The sequence below is a fragment of the Ailuropoda melanoleuca genome, chromosome 16, assembly GCF_002007445.2.
Source record: "Ailuropoda melanoleuca isolate Jingjing chromosome 16, ASM200744v2, whole genome shotgun sequence".
NCBI lineage: Eukaryota > Metazoa > Chordata > Mammalia > Carnivora > Ursidae > Ailuropoda > Ailuropoda melanoleuca.
The window spans coordinates 63,840,971-63,862,211 of record NC_048233.1 but is presented as its reverse complement, the minus strand read 5'-3'; the positions used below and the strand labels follow the sequence as shown (position 1 = coordinate 63,862,211).

Sequence of the window (21,241 nt, the reverse complement as noted above, 5' to 3'; positions counted from 1 at the left end):
ATAAAAATCACTAGGATTTGGTCACACAATGATTAGATATATAACAGGGAAACAAAAACAAGCCAAAAACTCAGTTTCCCACACTGAGTAACACGGAAATGGTTCTTCGATAATGTTTTGTTGTTTTGTTTTGTTTTTTTTTAAGAGAGAAAGCATGTGGGGAAGGCGAAGAGGGAGAGAGAGAATCCTAAGCAGGCTCTACCCCCAACATGGAGCCTGACACGGAGCTCGATCTCACAACCCTGAGCCAAAAGCGCGAGCTGGATGCTTAATAATCTTAATACAGTAATATGAGAAGATGAGAAGATGTAGCATCTTTGGAAGAAAGATGAATCATGAATATGAGTTAATAACACCCAGAGACTGCCCAAGGAGATTCCAACTAAAAACAGAAATTAGGTGTTCAAAGAGAGGTCAGGGCTACAGGAAGGTGTCTGAAAGCTTACCATACTAAACAAACTGAAGTCATGGGACAGAGTAAGATCGCCAAGAGCGAAATATATTGAATGAGAAAAAGGCGCAGGACTGAATTCAGGAGAATGCATTCATTTAAGAGGAGAGAAAAAGAACAAGAAGTCTGTCAGAGAAGTGAAAGAAAAAACGGAGAGTATAGTGTTTAGGAAGGAACCAACAAAGAAAGTTTCAGTAAAATAAACCACTAACAGTGCTGAACGACAAAGTCCAGCCAGATGTGGGCTTAAAAAAAAATCCATCAAATCTCGTGATTAACAAACTAGTCACCAGTGTCCTTCAAGAGAGGAGTTTCAAGAAGATGAGGGAAAATCCCTGGAGAAAGAGCATGGTAAAATGGAGAGGCAGAGCTGAGTTCAAATCACACCTCTCCAGCTTATGAGAAGCTATGTACCACCCTAGACAGGTTGCTTAACATACTGAATCTCAAATTCCCTCTTTGTAAAATGTAGTATTACCACTATTCACGGTTGTTGTAAGGGTAAGGGGTAATTATGAAAAGTTTCGAGCATAGTGGCTGTTACTATGCAGTCAATAAATGTTATTATATGAACCCTGTTCATTTTCATTTTCATTCCCCACATAAAAAAGAACATCCAGCAGTATGACATTATGACACTAGACCATTTTTCATGTACTGCAGGTGATAAAAAAAATTAAAACTTGATTTTGGCTTTTGCTTATTTAAAGCCAACAATCTGAAAAACCAGAAATATCCTTATGATGACAAGAATGTGAAGAAAAGAGCATTTTCAAACACTACTGGTGAGATTATAAACCAAAGTAATGTTTCTGGAAGGAAATTTGGCAGCACCCATCAGCAAAATGTACATACCCTTTGGCCCAATGAATCTAGAAATGTCATGGAAATGTATCAAACAAGTGTCCAAGGACATACAAGAAGGTTTCCTGTGGCATTATGAGAAAACAAACAAAATACACACCATAGAGGACTGCTTAAAGTATAAAATATATTACAAAAAATTATAGTATAGAACCTCAACATTAAGGGGGGAAATTGCTCCTGCTCTGCTTCAGAGCCTTCTTGAATACTGATTTTTTTCTGATAGTGAGTATCTATTACTTTTATAATTAAAAAATCATTTATTGAATAATTTAATTTAGTATACTGGTTTTTAGATAAATATATTCAACATTTTTTTTGTAATTCAGGATTTTCCTCACAAAAGAAACATTTGTTCTTTTTAATGTCAAAGTTTAACACATATTAGATCTCTCTCCTAAGTAATACAATCTTCCCACACCAGCTGATGCCTAAATTATTCACTGGCCATCAAACTGGCACTCTTCTGTGGCAGCAGGCACTCTTGTTAATAACATCCACGGTAATGGATTCCAATCATAAGAAAATGCTGAAGATTCAAAAACAGACAGGTACATACATTCGGAGGTGTGTGATGTCAGAAATGTTACCATTACATCCTACTACAGTACATTCATGAGACAATATGCACCTTTAAAACAAAGCCCTAGAGCACAAGGAAAAAAAAACAACTGATAACCTTGAAATTAAAGGCTTTTATTCAAAATAATTTTAAAAATCACAAAAATAGAACTACCACATGATCAAAGCATCCCACTACTGGGTACATAGCTAAAAGAATTGAAAGCAAGGTCCTGAAGAGAGATTTGTACCCTCATGTTGATAGCAGCCCTATTCACACAACTACGAGGTAGAAGCAACCCAAATGTCCAGAGCTAAAGAATGGATAAACAAAATGTGGAACATACAGGAATTTTTCAGCCTTTTTTAAAAAGGAAGGAAATCCTGACACATGCTATAACATGGATAAACCTGAGGACATTATACTAAGTGAAAAAAGCTAGTCACCAAAAGGGAAGTACTATATGATTCTCCTTCTATAAGATATTTCAAGTAGTCAAATTCATAGAAACAAAAAGTAGAATGGTGGTGACCGGCGGCTGGGGAGAGGGGAAAAAAGGGAGTTGTTTAATGGGTACAGATTTTCAAATGTACAAGATGAAAAAGTTCTAGAGATTTGTTTTAAAACAATGTGAACATCCTTAATACTAATGAACTGCATGCTTAAAAATGTTTAAGATGTGCCATCAGGGAAATACAAATCAAAACCACAATGACATACCACCTTACACCAGTCAGAATGGCAAAAATTAACAAATCAGGAAACAACAGATATTGGCGAGGATGTGGAGAAAGAGGAACCCTCTTAGACGCTGGTGGGAATGCAAGCTGGTACAGTCACTCTGGTAAACAGTGTGGGGATTCCTCAAAACGTTAAAAATAGAGCTACCCTAAGACCCAGCAATTGCACCTACTAGGTATTTACCCCAAAGATACAGATGTAGTGAAAAGAATGGACACATGCACCCCAATGTTCATAGCAGCAATGTCCACAATAGCCAAACTGTAGAGGGAGCCGAGATGTTCTTCAATGGATGAATGGATAAAGAGGATGTGGTTCGTATATTCAGCCATCAGAAAGGATGAATACCTACCATTTACATCAATGTGGATGGAACTGGAGGAGATTATGCTAAGTCAAGAAGAGAAAGACAATTGACATCAAGAAGACGTCAATTCTTGACAATTACGTCAATTCTTGCAATTATGTTAAGAAGAGAAAGACAATTATCATATGGTTTTACTCATGTGTGGAACATAAGAAACAGTGCAGAGGATCATAGGGGAAGGGAGGGAAAATGAATGGGAAGAAATCAGAGAGGGAGACAAACCATGAGAGACTCTGGGAAGCAAACTGAGGGTTGCTGGAGGGGAGATTGGTGGGAGATGAGGTAACTGGGTGATGCGCATTAAGGAGAGCCCGTGATATGATGAGCACTGGGCGTTATACACAACTGATGAATCATTGAACACTACAGCTGAAACTAACGATGTACTATATGTTGCTTAATTGAATTAAAATTTTAAAAAATCACCAAAAAAAAGTTTAAGATGATACATATTATGTTATACTTTCTCATAATAAAAAAATGAAAAAAATTTCTATATTAAAAGTAATTTTGGTCACCAAATTGATAGCTCAAGATGACAGTACAACTTACAAACTAGTCCAATTTGTTTTTCTAATATAGGGAGCAGTATGAACAAATGTTTTCAGAATGAAATATGTAAAGAAAGGGGTTAGTAAGTATAAAAATGCTCTAATATTATATAGCAATTTTTATTTTAGTATATGTGCTGCCGAAGCGAGCACAATATATAGCAATTTTTAGAAAGATAACATTCCTTTCTAAACATTAATATTAATATATCTAAAATTGAAATTTGATGAAATAATTTCAGAACAAAGTGTAAAAGGATGTTTTTCTTGAATCCCATTAATAATCAAGATTTCCATTTTTCACCCATTAGAAATAAAAGATTGCCGGGGCGCCTGGGTGGCTCAGTTGTTAAGCGTCTGCCTTCAGCTCAAGTCATGGCCCCAGCGTTCTGGGATCGAGCCCCACATCGGGCTCCCTGCTCAGCGGAAAGCCTGCTTCTCCCTCTCCCACTCCCCCTCCTTGTGTTTCCTCTCTCGCTCTCTCTGTCAAATAAATAAAATCTTAAAAAAAAAAAAAGAAATAAAAGATTGCCTAAAACTCAGTAAAAAACAGAGCACCTGGGTGGCTCAGTTGGTTGAGCATCCAACTCTTGATTTCAGCTCAGGTCATGATCTCAGGGTCCTGGGATCAAGCCCCAAATCAGGCTCTGCACTGAGCGTGGAGCTTGCTTAAGATTCTCTCTCCCCCTCTACCCCTCCCCTGCACCCTCAAAAAAAAAAAAACCCCAAAACCCACAATGCTCCCCCCTCCCCCTACTCCGTCTCAAAAAACCCCCCACAATGCTCTTATCACATTAAAAATCAATAATTCCCTAATATCATCTGACAAAAAAAAAATATATCGTCTGACATTCAAATTTTCTCTATTGCCTTATAACTGTCTCTTTACAGTTAACCTGTTCAATTAGTATGTAAATGAGTTCACACATGAAAATTCTATTTAACAGTTTCACAGAATAATCTACAGATCTTACATTGGAAAAAAAAAAAAAAGACCACAGGTATAGAATTAAACAAAAGCAAACTGCAAAACAGAATGTAATCTGTAAGCTTATTTTTATTTAAATGTTTTTTTTTAAGATTTTATTTATTCATTTGTGGAGGGGTGGGAGAGAGCACAAGGCAGAGGGAGCAGCAACAGGCAGAGGGAGAAGCAGGCTCCCCGCTGAGCAAGGAGCCTGATGTGGGACTGGATCCCAGGACCCTGGGATCATGACCTGAGCTGAAGGCAGACACTTAAGCGACTGAGCCACCCAGGTGTCCCTTAAATGTTTATCTTAATAAATGACAACAAAAAGTAGTCATTTTTAGAAGATAAATACTAACCACGATTTGGGGGAGTTATAAAACAAATCAGCCTGAAATAACTGAACTGTAAAAACAAAATGTGATTTAGCTTAAAGAAATTTCAAAGGCTATATTTCACTTCCTCTGATTCAGGTCTAAAATACCAGTAATAGAGAGTTTTCCAGGTTCTTTTGTTTTTCTTGTTTGTTTTTGTTTGGTTCTAAGGTGGATTTTAACGCATGGTGTTAAATATATATTTAGATATAGATATCCACAGAAGTCAGGTGCATGTCTAAATTCACACATAATTTAAGTCAACAAATATCAACCGTAACAAAACATCTTTCCCCAGGAGGGGGAGTATCCTAGCAAAAAGCAACATAACCACACTAACACCAATCTATCCATTTCTTTCCACTGCCACCATGTCCTCTCTGTGGATTACCTTAATGCCTCTTTCCTAATGGTTTTCCTACCCCTACTCTCATTCTGGTCCTCTTCCCACTCCAAATAGCAGCCAGAACAATTAAAACATAAACCATAGCGGCTACCCTCCAACCTCAAATCACACCCCTACGTTATCCGTTCCACTATGCCTCAGTCTCACTGGCAGGCTTTCAGATTCTTTACTTTATCAAACTCTTTCCAACCTCAGAGCCTTCACACAGGATCTTTCTTTGCCCAAGGCTCTCAGTCCACCCATTCTGGTTGGTGGTCTCCCTTCAGGCCCCAGTTTGATATACCATGTCCTTAAGAGATTTTTCCCTGTCCACCCAATCTAAAGTCCCTACAACTGATTAGCTACTTGAAAAAAAAAAAAATAGAACCACATCTCACATAAATTCTAAGAATAAACTTAAAATAAGTTAGAGATCTAAATATTTAAAATGTTAATTCAGTAAGTACTAGAAGAAAACAGGGTGAATGCCTCTTTGAACTCAGCAACGGAAAGGCCTTCTAATTATGACTTAAAATCCAGAGGCAATGAAAGAGAAGACTGATAAAACCAACCACACACAGCGGGTGCCTGGGTGGTTCAGTCAGCTAAGCATCCAATTTCAGCTAAGATCATGATCTCAAGGTCATGAGATCGAACCCAGCATGGCTCTGTGCCGGGTGTGGAACCTGCTTAAGATTCTTTCTCTCTCGGGGCGCCTGGGTGGCAGAGCGGTTAAGAGTCTGCCTTCGGCTCAGGGCGTGATCCCGGCGTTATGGGATCGAGCCCCACGTCAGGCTCCTCCACTATGAGCCTGCCTTCCTCTCCCACTCCCCCTACTTGTGTTCCCGTTCTGTCTGATATCTCAGTATTCGTGTAATACTTTCCCCAAAAAAAAAAAAAAAAAAAAACCACACACAAAAAACTTTGTACAAGGCAAATAAAACCACAAAAAAGTCAAAATGAAAAAAAAATTCAACATATATAAAGGGCTAACACCCCATATGTATAACAGATCTCTAAAACTGATGGACAAAAGACCAAACTCTTAATAGAAAAATGGGCAAAAGACATGAACAGGCAATTCACATTTACACACACAATTTTTTTTTAAAGATTCATTTATTTATTTTAGAGAGCATGCACATGAGCAGGGGGAGGGGCAGAGGGAAAAAAAAAAGGAGAGAAGCAGACTCCCCGCTTGAGCAAGGAGTCCAACACAGGGCTCAATCTAGAGACCCTAGCTAAAATCAAGAGTTGGATGCTTAACTGACTGAGCCACCCAGGCACCACTTATACACACAATTTAAAAATTACCCTTAAACATGAGATGTTTAACTTCACTCATAATGACACATGCAAAATAAAACTACACAGATTAACAATTTTGCCAATCAACTGGCAAAATTGTTAAAGAATAACATATTCTGCTGGCAAGGCTATAGAGAAACAGGCACTACCGTATGTTGCTGGTGGGAATGCAAACTGGTACAGTTCTGACTGAGAGAAATTTGGCAATATCTAACAAAACTATATATGCATTTACCTTTTGACTAAATAATCCCACTTCTGAAAATTTACCTTGAAGATACAACTTGAATACAAAAATATATATGCACAAAACTATTCTTTGTAATTGTAATTGGGAAACACAATATCAATAATTAGGAAAGTGGATGAATAAACTATGGTTATCCACATAATGAAGTACTATTCAGCAACAAAATAGAATGAGAAAGATCTCTATGAACTGACATGAAGTGATTTCCAGGAAACACAGTTAAGGGAAAACAGCCAAGTGCAAATAGGCATCTATAGTACGTTACCTTTCCTGTAAGAAGAGAAATTGAGAAAACAAACATTTATCTGTTTATATACCCCCCACCAAACACACAGATACATATACACATACACACACAGACACACAAAGAATAAAACAAAAACTAATGATAATGATTACTAAAAGGGGTTAGAAAGGAAGGAGGTGAGAAGGATGGTGAGGAGGGAGTGTGACGCTTCTGATGGTTTTAGCATGCTTCTAATTTACAGAACCACATTAATGTTTCACATAGTCAAACAAACAAGGATATGGATGGGCCCAAAATGAAATACAAAGAAATGAACTTAAATATATTTCAAAAAAAAACCACCAATAACATAATCACACTTGGAGGTGGAGGTTTGGGAGAAGAACTTAAGTAACTTAAAACACAGTATTTTGACTACATGCTCCAAGTATATGGCTAAAGAAGAAAAGAACTGTAAATAAATGTTGTACTCCAGTTAGTAAATTAGCAATGGTATGGGTAGCAATTCCAAAACTACATTAAATGTATTCTAGAACTGAGCTAATAAGTAACATATGGTAGATAAAGAGAGCCAAGTTTCCTGGTATCATAAAAGGGATTATAAATAAAGGAAGAAGGACAGAATGAACTCTTGAGGTGTCAGAACTGGACACAGCAGTATGAATTCATGGTTTTAATATATAAACAGATAGATACAGAACTACTAAAACACACACATGCCATTTTCTAGCTTTACCACTCAAAGGGCCTAAAAGCATAACACCTTAGTACTAATGAGCACATCTGGCACTAGCATCCATCTTGTTTTCCAAACACCATTCTCCAATAAAAGGAACCAGAGCTCCTTAAAGAAATGGCCAATATCAGGGATGGGGCAGGAAGGTACAATGTCAGTCTGAAACATCTTGTGGTACCAGAAGGTAAGCACTCAAGGGAGGAAGGGGCCATGGCAAAGGGGACACAGAACAAGCTTAAATCGGCTCCTGCTGGACAACTTAGGGCAATTATTTAATAAGACAGTAACAAGTAACATTACAACCCAATGGATATGAATCCATGAGTCCATACAGAAACAAAAAGACTAGGGGCGCCTGGTTGGCACAGTCATTAAGTGTCTGCCTTCAGCTCAGGGCGTGATCCCGGTGCTCTGGGATCGAGCCCACATCAGGCTCCTCCGCTAGGAGCCTGCTTCTTCCTCTCCCACTTCCCCTGCTTGTGTTCCCTGTCTCGCTGGCTGTCTCTCTCTGTCAAATAAATAAATAAAATCTTGAAAAAAAAAAAGAAACAAAAAGACTAAGTAAAGGAAAATTCTTCCTTATAAAGGAATTCCTTATACAGGAATGATTGAATTAGAAAATCATCATTTCACAACACCATAGTTTTAATTGTTTAAGGCCATATTCACCAAGAGAGGCTAAAACTGGTTCGTGAAAATAAGATGAGAAAGCAGTATACTCTCAAAGTTCGTCTTCACAAGATACTTATTACAAAGAAGAAAAAAAAACCTACAGTGGAAAAAACTGACAGTCACCCACCTCAACCAAGTGATCAAAGTTAACCAGTAATGGGAAAAAATGACATCATGTTCCTCCGAATATGTTAGAACACAACAACACTTCTGTGCAGTTATTCTAAAAATGCATAACCTGAAAACATCAGACAAACTAAAATTGGGGAGCATTCTACAAAATAACTATCCAGTACTCTTTAAAAGTGTTAGGGTTGGGACATCTGGGTGGCTCAGTCGGTTAAGTGTCTGACTCTTGATCTCATCTCAGGTCTTCATCTTAGGGTTGTGAGTTCAAGCCTCACACTGGGTTCCACGGCTGGGCGTGGAGCCTACTTAAAAAAAAAAAAAAAAAGAAGTATTTAGAGGTAAGGAGACCTCATGTCTGAAACTTACTGCCAAATACTGCAAGAAAAAACTGTGTGTGTGTGTGTGTGTGTGTGTGTGTATACATGTACAGAAAGAATGAGTGATAAAACTAGGGTGGTAAATTTAAATTTGAAACATTTGGAGAATCCTGGTGAAAGGTATACAGGAATTCTCTGTAGTATTTTTGCAACTTTTCTGTATGTCTAAAATTATTTCAAAGCAAAAGGTTAAAAAACAGAAATAAAAATAGTAGGTACCCTGTTGTTCTCTCTCCTTGTTCCTTTTCATCAGAGAGTGCTACTTTACCTTTTTGGCTGTCTACGCACTAGACTGAAAACACCATAATGGTAAGGTCTGCATTTCTGCTCCTCAATGAATAATCAGCACCCAGAACAATACTTTACACTTTATATGCACTAAATATCTTGAATGAAAGACTTAATCGTGGATCATTTTATAGTTTTCCATTCATGTATCTTTCCACTGATAAAATTTTAAAAGATTGCCATCAAATGATGAATGGATATATAAAATGTGGTGTATCTATAAAATGCAATACTATGTACCAACACAAAGAAATGAATAACTAATAACATGAACCCTGAAAACATAAAAAATGTCAAAAAGGACCACATAGCATATGAATACATTTATATGAAATGCTCAGAATGTACAAATCTATAGAGATAGAAAGTCGACTTTTGGTTGCCTAAGGCTTGGAGAATGGGAGAGTGGGGAAAGACAGCTAGAGGGTACAAGAAAGGGGTTTCTGCTGGGGGTTAGGAAAATATTCTAAAATTGTAATGATACTGTACAACCGTGAATATACTAAAAACAACTGAACTGTACACTTCAAATGGGTAAAGTTCATGGTATGTGAATTATATCTTTTTTTTTTTTTTTAAAGATTTTATTTATTTATTCGACAGAGATAGAGACAGCCAGCGAGAGGGAACACAAGCAGGGGGAGTGGGAGAGGAAGAAGCAGGCTCACAGCAGAGGAGCCTGACGTGGGGCTCGATCCCAGAACGCCGGGATCACGCCCTGAGCCGAAGGCAGACGCTTAACCGCCGTGCCACCCAGGCGCCCCGTATGTAAATTATATCTTAATAAAGTTGTTTAAAAAAGAACTTTAAGAGCCCTGTCAAAATTTTTATTTGAAAGCCATGAATATATATATGTATATCATTAACATTAATATAGTATTATATATGTATAAAATAATCTATGTCTGTGACCACAATGTATGGTACAGAAAACCACTTCATTACAGACTTCTATTAAAACTTTTTTTCTTTCTTTTCTCTTTTAAGATTTTATTTATTTATTTGTCCAAGAGAAAGAGAGAGTGAGTGCACAAGCAAGGGGAGCAACAGGCAGAGGGAGAAGCAGGCTCCCCACTGAGCAAGGAGCTTGATGTGGGACTCGATCTCAGGACACGGGGATCATGACCTGAGCTGATGGCAGACGCTTAACCAGCTGAGCCACCCAGGCATCCCTTCCCATTAAAACTTCTGTTAAAACGAGGGGCACCTAGGTGGTTCAGTCGGTTAAGCATCTGACTCCTGATTTTGGCTCAGATCATGATCTCGAGGTGGTGAGATCGAGCCCCATGGCAGGCTCCGTCCTTAGCAGGGGGTCAGCTTGAGATTCTCTCCCTCTCTCTCTCTCTGCCCCTCCTCACATTTGCATGCACTCTCTCTAAAACAAATAAATAGTATCTTTAAAAACAAAAAAAAACTTGTTAAAACAAAACCCAGTTGGCAACCTTTTGCTAATAAGGATTCCCCCAAAAAATAACTATTTCATAATACAGAGAAGAAACTGTCAACAATTTCAGACAATACTGAGCTTTTTTGGATAAGGGCGGTTTAGAAAGAGAGAACTTTAATACTAGTTGTTCGTAACTCCTTCTCTACTCTCAAGGCTCATTCAAGGGTCATTTCTCACCAGAAGCCTTCTTTGAACCCTCAAATGAAGCTAAGTGCTCTCCTCTGTGTTCCCATAGCACCCTGCACACACCTATACCCCAGGACTTCTTAAGACAAACTATTTTTCTCCTCCATTAAATGATGAAATCATGTTTTAATCACCTCTGTATCCCTTGCAGAGTGCCAGCACACAAAAAGGACTCAAGAAAAATTCAGTTAAATTTGCAGTGTGAATGTGGACCTGTTTGACTTCTATAAGCCTCAGTTTTCTACTTATGCAATAGGAATTCTACCAATTGTCTTACCTAACTCATGGGGGTGAGACATGAGAAACAAGGAAATAGACATATAAAAGCACTTGAAAAAAATGTAGTATACATACACAGTCTTCTATTATTATAGAGTACCTTATATAAAGTATTAGTTATTATTGTATGTGTCATTCTATGTATCTTAATTTTGTTACAGGAACTTTGTCTTTGATACTTCTGAGTCTAGAAAGGCATAAGGGGATGGGAATACCCTAAACAAAAACTGATAAGCCTAAATTAATTAACATTACAAATACCATTCAGTCAACCATTACAGGCAAAATAGAAAGCATTTTTTTACCTCAACAATAATTAATGCTAAATTACTCAGTAAACTTGCAATAAATACAACTGCTTTTCAGGTTACTTTACAGCCCACTTTCCTGTCTCTATGTTCTGAAATGACTCAAACCACAAGCTAGAATTCTACATTTAAAAGAAAAAGGAAAATATTCATGAACTGAATGTTGCCACCACACCTCATAAACACAGCACCTTCTGCTGCTAAAACCTTTTATGCATTCAAGAGCCCTGCGTGTTCTTGACAGAAACCATACTCACGCAGCTGAATTTAGAACATGCTGACCTTGAGCAAATCAATGCCCTTAGCATGTACTTCTGGCTTATATCACTACAAGAGGTAGACAGCCTCACCATCTATAGTAGTCAACAATTTCTGGCCACTGTCCCCTGTCTATTTTAAGATATCCCTACTACATTTCTGTGTTGCACAGTTCAAAGAAATAGAATAACACATGAACCTGTGTTTAAACACTAATCGTTTACCTTGGAACTTGTGGTATGTGTGTTCATACTGTGATTAGCTCAAAAATATTTAATTTGGTAAGTTTCCACTTCCTGCTTTCGTTTTTTAAATACAACACATTTTTAACAAAGAGTTAAAAATCAAGTTTAAGACACTTCTGCTTACTGTCTAATCAAATTTTAAGTAACCTTAGTCAAAAACTAAGCCAAAACTGGTGAACAAATATTGAAAAAGATTAAGTTACCTGCTATTTTCATGCAAAACTACACTAGATATTAAAACAGTACATAATTAAGGACTATAAGACATTTTCACCAGTCTACCTTAATACTTACTAACTCTAACTCCTGAATCTAATTAACATAAAGTCCTTTTTAAATGTTTTTACCCAAGCAACAGCAACCAAAATGCTACTAGCAGGAGCCCATTTACAAATAAGAATCTCATTTCTTTTACTCTAAACACAAAACCTATAAGTTAGCAATTGTATACCCTGTGAAATTCAGATTATCTACTTGAAATTTATACAGAAAAACAAATTAGAAACTTAGTAATTGTACTTAGCAATTATTCATAGCTTTTTTTTCACTCCCAACAGAGGCTAATATTTGTGCAAAGGCCTAATACTAGAAATAAACACTGTAAAACATTTAGCATTTGATTGCTTTTTAAAGGATTTCCTTTACTTTCTTGAAACATTTAATAAATGTTTAACAAATGTTCAAATATAAAAAATAAAGTTTTTTTTTTAACTCTCATCCAAAATATTTCAAATTAAAAAAAAGGAGTCTAGGTATCACACGGAGCTAAATCTGATACGCAGTATAATGCAGGACCCAAATAAAATGAAGTCATTTACTAACAAGTGAACTAAATATAGAGCCCAAGCAGCTGGAGCCTGGGGGTTTATATAATATGCTAGCTGACAACTAAAAGCTCTTAAGACAGAATCCACAGAACACAAAGTGAAGGAAAAAACCACTTTTCTTCTCATGCTGTTAAATAAGATTTTAAAATAATTTTTCTGGGAAAAAATGAACTAAAAGCTAATCCTGTATTCCATTATATTAAATAAACCTGTCCGGAGTACAGAGGATCAAATAAATGTAATTATATGATATATTAAATAAGACTACCCTGACACAACTATAGTTTTTTGGTTTTTGTTTTTGTTTTTTTTGAGAGAGAGAGAGAACGAGCAGTGGGAAGGGTCAGAGGGAGAGAGAGAAAGAAGCAGACTCCCTCCTGAGCAGGAAGCCCACTGTGGGGCTTGATTCCAGGACCCCAACATCATGACCTGAGCCAAAGGCAGATGCTTAACTGACTGAGCTACCTAGGTGCCCCTACAATATCTTTTAAACCATTTAAAAGGAATAGTACCTAAGCACTCTAGTACTAAAAATCGTACAATCAGGGATATACTAAACAATAAATTAGGCTATGTTCCTGATTTCTAATACATTTTTTTTAAAGATTTTATTTATTTGACAGAGAGAGAGACAGCCAGCGAGAGAGGAAACACAAGCAGGGGGAGTGGGAGAGGAAAAAGCAGGCTCCCAGCAGAGAAGCCTGATGTGGGGCTCGATCCCAGGACTCCGAGATCATGCCCTGAGGCAAAGACAGACACTTAAGGACTGAGCCACCCAGGCACTCCTCTAATACATATTTTAATAAATTATCAGTAACTGACATAAATGTGGGACTCCTAATGACCTACTAATGGCAAGGCATATATTTGGAGTTGGTTTTTGTAGTAGCTAATTAATTTCTCCTAGATCTTGTCCTGGATACTAAGGCATGTATTTGCAAGAAACTAATCAGGGTGAGAGGTATAGTACAAAGGTAGATACAATACCGAAGATAGGGGCGCCAGGGTGGCTCAGTGGGTTGAGCATCCGACTCTTGATTTTGGCTCAGGTTACAATCTCAGGGTCCTAGGATCAAGCCCCGCATCTGACTCCACGCTTAGCACAGATCTGCTTGTCTCTCTCCCTCTGCCCCTCCCCGCCACTCATGCTCACAAGTGTTCGCGCTCACGTGTGCTCTCTCTCTAAAAATAAGTAAATAGATCTTCAAAAAAAATACCAGAAAATACCCCTTGCCAGGTCTAAATTTATAATCCTCAAATTCTAACAATCTCCAACAATAAACTGCATGTATCTGTCTATTCACCAACTTCTTAGTGGCCAATATTGGCAGCTTCTGTACTTGCCCACTGTGTTGGGGCTCTAGAGTTCACCAAGACCACAAATTCATTCTAGCTGAAATGAAAACAATTTCTCAAAATGATAGAGAGCTATGAATCCAAAATAATTTTACCTACTCAAGAAGATATTTTGAATCTTGGTAATCATTAGTCCTTAAGACTACCAATATACTCCAGGCTAGCATCATATTAATCATGACACTATAGCACTTTATCAGTATTTACATGGAAGTTATTTTCTTCTTTAAATTCTACCCATAGCACCAACACCAAAATAACATTACCCATAACATATAGATGAAAAGAGTATAATCAAACTTGTTATGGAAAAGTCTCCTGAACATTTATGGCAGCCATGGAAGTGTGTCTGAATCTTCTGAATCTTAAAATCGCTAATCAGAATAACTTTTTGAATTCTCATATATAACTTTTCTAAGTATTCAGTTACATCTGATTGTCTTTAATAAACTAGTTCTCTTAAGTGCCAAAATGCCCAAAGATATATACAAAAATTACTAAAAACCTCTCCCAACATTTGAAGACTTCTGTTTGATCATCATTAATCACCTACCATTCCTTCAGGTCTTCTATTAACAATAAAAATAACCAACCCAATGTCTTTGGCTCAGAACTGCAGCAGAGATTTCTATTCTGTTTGGGCAGATTTTATGCCTAAATTTTAAAAATCTTTTTAACACCTCAAACCTAAACTGATCTTGATTTATTTATCCAAGCTGTCTTTTTCACCATGTACACACACAAAATTATTTCATTTAGCCAAAATTCAACATTTACTAAAGAGCCCAAAAGTAGCTGTCACCTACCTGTAGTACCGAGACTGTAGGTATGTTGAACAAACAGTCTTTGATACATGACTGGCCGACCCAAAGTCTATCACCTTAACCCTGTATGGCTGCCGAACAGGATCCACCAACATAATATTCTCTGGTTTGAGGTCAGCATGAATTAAACCAAGACTTTTCAATTTTTTCAGTGCAGTGGCCACTTGTTGAAGAATGGGTCGAATTACTTTTAGTGGCAGGGGACTGAACTTATTTTGTTTCAGAAAGTCATACAAGTTTTGTTCCAGCATCTCAAAGACTAGACAAGTATGGTTACGGTGCTGAAAGCATTCATAAGCTCGCACAAAGTTATATTCATCAGCATTTTCAGTACTGAGCCTTGCTAATATGCTCACTTCTATTTGACCTTGACGTGCATAAGAAGGGTGATTCTTCAAAATTTTGATTGCTACAATTTCACTTGTCCCTCTTTTCCAGCATTTCACTACCTGGCCGAAAGTGCCTCGACCAAGAAAATCAAGGACTTCGTAAGTGTTTTTCATGGAGCATAAGACTTCATGCTGTACTAACTGATAGTCACCTTCTCCAGTAGTACAATTCTGTTTTGTTCCTGTGGTAGTTGTCACAACCGTCACTGGATTTCCCATGTTGGTTTGCAACATCGCAGGAAGTATGGACAATTCATCGACAATCTGCATTGCGCTATGATTATCCACCTCCTCACTCTTGCGCTTCAACCCACATCGCTGGGGGCCTTCTAGGAAATGTAACCTGTGTCGCCACGCCCCAGTCGGAGGTGCCTCCACTTGAGCTTGCCGCGCCTGAGCTGCTATGACCTTTGTAGCACCCACAGTGTTTTTTAAAACAACAGCACTTGTCTGCAACGAAAAGTTGTGTCCTCGAGGTCTGTTAAATGGTATCTTTGTCTGAAAAACACTACCCTTCGTGGGAGGATGAGAATTTCCAACGTTTTTACCATTCACATAGGTCCGTGGATAGTTTCTTTCCTGGAATACACAACTGCTTGGCTCTACTTTGAGTTTCTTCACACTACAAAAGGCACTTGACTGAGTTTGATAAACATACGGTGGGTAGACCAAGACTTGTGAGGCCATACCTGGTGGGGGGGGGGGGAGGAAAGAAAAAGGACATATTAACTACAAAAATTTGTCTTTACTTTTAAATCTTATGTAAGAAAACTTTCAAGGGTCAAGTCCATAATTTGTAAATATAATTAAACTCCATTAAGATTTTTTTCCCTTGAAGAAGGTATTTCAGTATCTCCTAGCTAATTATTGCTTCAGCTATTTTGAGTATTGCATAAAAGACTGGAAATAAAGACGTGAGTGCATTCATTTAATCAAAAAATATTTACCAAGCAGCTGCAATCACCAAGATATGCCCTAGGAACTGTACCAACCATTTTTCCCCCAAAAGGAAAAGTACAGACCCGTAAACTATACACATTTGGCAAAGGTAAAGCATTCTATCACCAAATTATCATTTATGAGCCAATGATAATGAAAGAAAACATCCATTACATAACTACAGTCACATTCCTTAAATCTAAAACTCAAGAATCGCCTCAGGAAAAATAATCAATCGTAAAAATAAGTATAGAAGCCAGATGTAGGTTCCTTTGCATGATGTTCTCTTACTGTCTTTTTCCACATCCACCCTTGTACCCTTAAGCAGACTTCTTTACATTCAGATCAACGTGTGACTACCTTCTTGCTGAGGATTTTCTTGGGACACACACTCGCCACTCACCCTGTAGGCCAGGACTGGGCGTTCAGTGCTCTCATTAAAGCTTCTATGTTCTTCTAATTAGCATTCGTGACATGACATTACATTACATTGTAATTTTCACACTAGATGTGAAACAAAGTTCCCAGGATTTAGAGTCGATGTTCAAGAAATGTGAGCAGGTCAGATTAATTGTAAAATATTTCCTCTCTCTGCAATTTAAAAATCTGTATTGTATTAACTGGGCAATCTCCTACTGTTTTAACGAATCAAACATCAATTCTCCAATTCAAAAATAACACACTGCCGGGGCGCCTGGGTGGCACAGCGGTTAAGCGTCTGCCTTCGGCTCAGGGCGTCATCCCGGCGTTATGGGATCGAGCCCCACATCAGGCTCCTCTGCTAGGAGCCTGCTTCTTCCTCTCCCACTCCCCCTGCTTGTGTTCCCTCTCTCGCTGGCTGTCTCTATCTCTGTCAAATAAATAAACAAAATCTTAAAAAAAAAAAAATAACACACTGCCATCATAACATGAAACACATATAATATTTAAAATAATGAGTCACCACCTACTGAAGGACTTACTATACAAAGCATTTTAACAAATGCTTTATTTGTAATATTTTTTAAAAAAGATTTTATTTATTTGAGAGAGAGAGAGAGCATGAGCAAGGGGAGGGGCAGAGGTAGAAAGAGACTCCCCAGTGATTGAGGAGCCCAATTCAGGGCTTGGTCGCAGGACCCCAAGATCATGACCTGAGCAGAAGGCAGCTGCTTAACGAACAAAGCCACCCAGGTGGCCCTGCGATATTGTCTTTAATCATATTAATATCTTCCCAATTTGCTGTTAAGAAAACTAAAACTCAAAGGAACTAGGAAACTGTCCAAGGTCACATAGCTGGGGTATAGTAAAAGGAACAGGAAAATATATTGCCCTTCAGATAAAAGGCATAAATTTATGCCTCCTTCAACTTCCTAAACATTTTTTTTTTTAAGATTCTATTTTTAAGTAATCTCTACACCCAACACAGGGCTCAAACTCATAAGCCCCAGATCAAGAGTCACATGCTCTACCAACTGAGCCAGCCAGGCACCCCCTAAACATTTCTTGTTAACTACCTACCACATTCCTAAACTGACCTGAAATAAGCAATAAAACTTTATTAGACAAATTAAGATTTGATGTTCAATGTGTAAGAGGAAATCATAAATTAAAATCCTGGAGTTCCAAACCATTTCATCCAGCATCAGAAGAGGTTTCGATATTCCACCAATTAATCTCCTTTTAATGAAGCAGAGCCACACTGAAAACTCCTTCTAACCATTCCGAACCCATCTGCTAATTCACTTAACGCTGTTTGTGAGGATCCCCAGCCTGATCTTCAATAATTTAGCATTATCACGATTCTCATTTCAAACCACTTCTGTGACCCACACCCACAGAAACAGACTCAGAGAGACAGATGATGAAACTCACAAATAAAAATTTCAAAAACAGCTATTATAAATATACTTGTGGATTTAAAGAAAAGCTTGAACATAAATAGGAGAGACATGAAAAACATTCTTTTTTTTTTTTTTAAAGATTTTATTTATTTATTTGACAGAGATAGAGACAGCCAGCGAGAGAGGGAACACAAGCAGGGGGAGTTGGAGAGGAAGAAGCAGGCTCATAGCAGAGGAGCCTGATGTGGGGCTCGATCCCATAACGCTGGGATCACGCCCTGAGCCGAAGGCAGACGCTTAACCGCTGTGCCACCCAGGCGCCCCATGAAAAACATTCTTAAAATGGAACTGGTGAGCCTAGAAAACCGTACATACCATACACAGACAGCAGAAAAGCAATTTGGCCATGTCTAACAAAACTAACATACAATCAGGCAACTCAAATACAGTAAAAGAATATTCATGCAGTACTGTGTAAAGAAACACAGTACTGGAAATAGCCTAAATATCCATTTGAAAACTGGGTAAACACACCTTGATATACAGACCACCTACAGTCTTTAAAAAGAATGGAAACAGGGACACTGGGTGGCTCAGTAGGTTGAGCAACCCACTCTTGGTTTCGGCTCAGGCCATGATCTCAGCATCATGAGCTCAAGCCTGCATGGGGCTCTGTGCTCAAGCAGACTCCCTGCTTGAGATTCTCTGCCCCCCTTCTCTGCCCCTCCCCCAACTTGTGTGCGTGTGCACACTAACGCACGCTCTCCCCCCCCCAACCTTTCTCTCTCTAAAATAAATAAATCTTTTTTTAAAAAAAAGAACAAAAACAATCTACCTTGTTATGGACTGATTCCCATATCGTTATATAAAAAGCAAGATTCAGAAAAATGTCTACAATAGATACTACCATATGTAATAAAAAAGAATTACATATGTATATAATTGCACATACACTGAAGTATCTGTACATACATAAAAAAACTGTTGGTTTCTTTGTCTCAGGGAAGAGTAACAAGAATACTGGGGGCAGTGACAAAGACTTACTTTTCACTGTATACCCTTTTCACAACACTTTAATTTTTACTATGTACCTGTACTGCCTGTTCAAAATACATTTTTGAATCATCTGAGAAACCTATTAAAATAGATAAATTTCCTATTTAGAAATGAACCAATACATCCGGGATTCGCTTCAAAATAATAAAGAGAAAATGGATGGGGATATGAATAAAATGAGATTAGCCATAAATTGTTTGTTATAGGACCTTAAAAGTAAAAAGGGGTTCTACTTTTGAATGTTTATTTACATTTTTCCTTAATAAAAAGTTAAATAAGTAAATATATATTTAAAATTCCACCCAGAAAGATTCTGATTCAGCAAGTCTGTGGCATCTTCATGTGCACAAGCTTTCAAGGCCATTTCGATTCACACTAAGATCTGAGAAAGAAAGTGATCTAGTCTGTACGAAAACCGTAGCAAATTCAAGTTCTACCAATTCAGGGACCTTGAGTCTGAAAAAATCGGGATGAAGTCCTAGAGAATAGAACACATACCACTCTTGGCCAATCCAAGCCATTTTTTTTTTAAGATTTTATTTATTTATTTGTCAGAAAGAGAGACAGAGAGCGCACAAGTAGGGGGAGCAGCAGACAGAGGGAGAAGCAGACTCCCCGCTGAGCAAGGAGCTCAATGCAGGACTCAATCCCAGAACCCTGGGATCGTGAACTGAGCTGAAGGCAGATGCTTAACCAACTGCACCACCCAAGCATCTCAACCCATACCATTTTAAATCACGGTGTTATGTGGATGACAGCTGAGATCCATGTAACTGAACCTAGAGATATTTAAGAATCTACTACAATTTCTGAATCCTGCGGTTCTTACCTTTTCTTTCCCAACATGCCAAACTAGAAAGCAAACAGTTAAGCCAAGGGCCCAACCAAGGTCACCTAAAGGAGGCTTAGAAAATTACTGCTCAGGAACCACTGCGCTATGTGGGGCCAATCTCAAAGGGGACTTAAAAAAATAAACACAGATAGGAATGTCACATAACATACACAGCACCTAAGAAAGGGATGGGGCACTGCTGGAGATAACGGTTATAAAAGACCACAAGGAAAGAACTCCAAATTATTAATTAACCTAGCCACTGTGATTCCCTGCCATATCCAGGTCTTTCCTTCTGCCAACCCTCCACCAGATAAACTCATGACCTGGTAAGAGTATCTTCTGCTCGGAGTTTATGGATTTTATATTGTAAGCTGAGTACGGGAGCTGCTTAAGTCCATGGAGTCCAAAATATTCAGTACAATACTATTATTTCTTATTATTTTTCATTGCAATTCAAACTACGTTATACCTCTGTAGCTGTATTATTAATGACTTTGTCATTTGTTCTTATCAACTGACTAAGAAATGAAGTTTTGAAATACCCCTTCGTAAGCTGGGGCTGCCTATAATAAATATATCACTCAGAGGATTGTGAAGACTCCTGTTAGAAAAACCATTAAGCTTCCATTCCTCAAGCTTAATAATCTCAAGTACTTTAACTTTGATTAATAGGTCTTTTTTTTTCCAACCCTCTAAAAGACTTTAAGACCCATCTGAATTCTATCCAAATTCTTCACATCCTTTTACAATTACCAAAACAGCAATGTAACCAATACTGACACCCGCAAGCATGTGTCTGACTACCACTAGCCATAACGTTTTCTTCTTTCCTTTTCAGGCTTCCTGAAGAGGGAGGGAGGAAGCAAAAATAAAAATACTTTATTATCTTACATACAAATTATTAGCCAATATGACAATTGTGAATAATTCTGCCAAACTTATACAAAGCCCATATGTAACTGGGTTCTTCTTTAAAATGTACTGTGACATCACAAATAGATTTACTCAGGCAATGATGCCTTGCATTCTCCTTACTCAACTTTCTCCTTCTAGTTGTTCAAATCTCAATTTTTAAATTTCTCTTTAAAAAATTATGATAAAATATGCATAACAAAAAATTCGCCATTTTGAAGTGTACAGGCCAGGGGCATAAATACATTCACACTGTTGTGCAACCATCACCACTATCCATCTCCAGAA

General features: G+C 37.8%; 1 protein-coding gene across 6 annotated transcripts in view; it reads right to left on the bottom strand.

Annotated features, from left to right (window-relative positions):
- The window catches only part of HIPK3 (homeodomain interacting protein kinase 3), a 90,935-nt gene that overhangs the window by 44,382 nt on the left and 25,312 nt on the right, over positions 1-21,241 (bottom strand). For all 6 annotated transcript variants that reach the window (XM_011222755.2, XM_011222758.2, XM_002917484.3 and 3 more), the window contains exon 2: positions 14,982-16,077. In XM_011222755.2, the coding sequence (XP_011221057.1) occupies positions 14,982-16,075 (1,094 nt within the window). In that variant the 5' untranslated portion in view covers positions 16,076-16,077. The remainder of the gene's footprint in view (positions 1-14,981; positions 16,078-21,241) is intronic.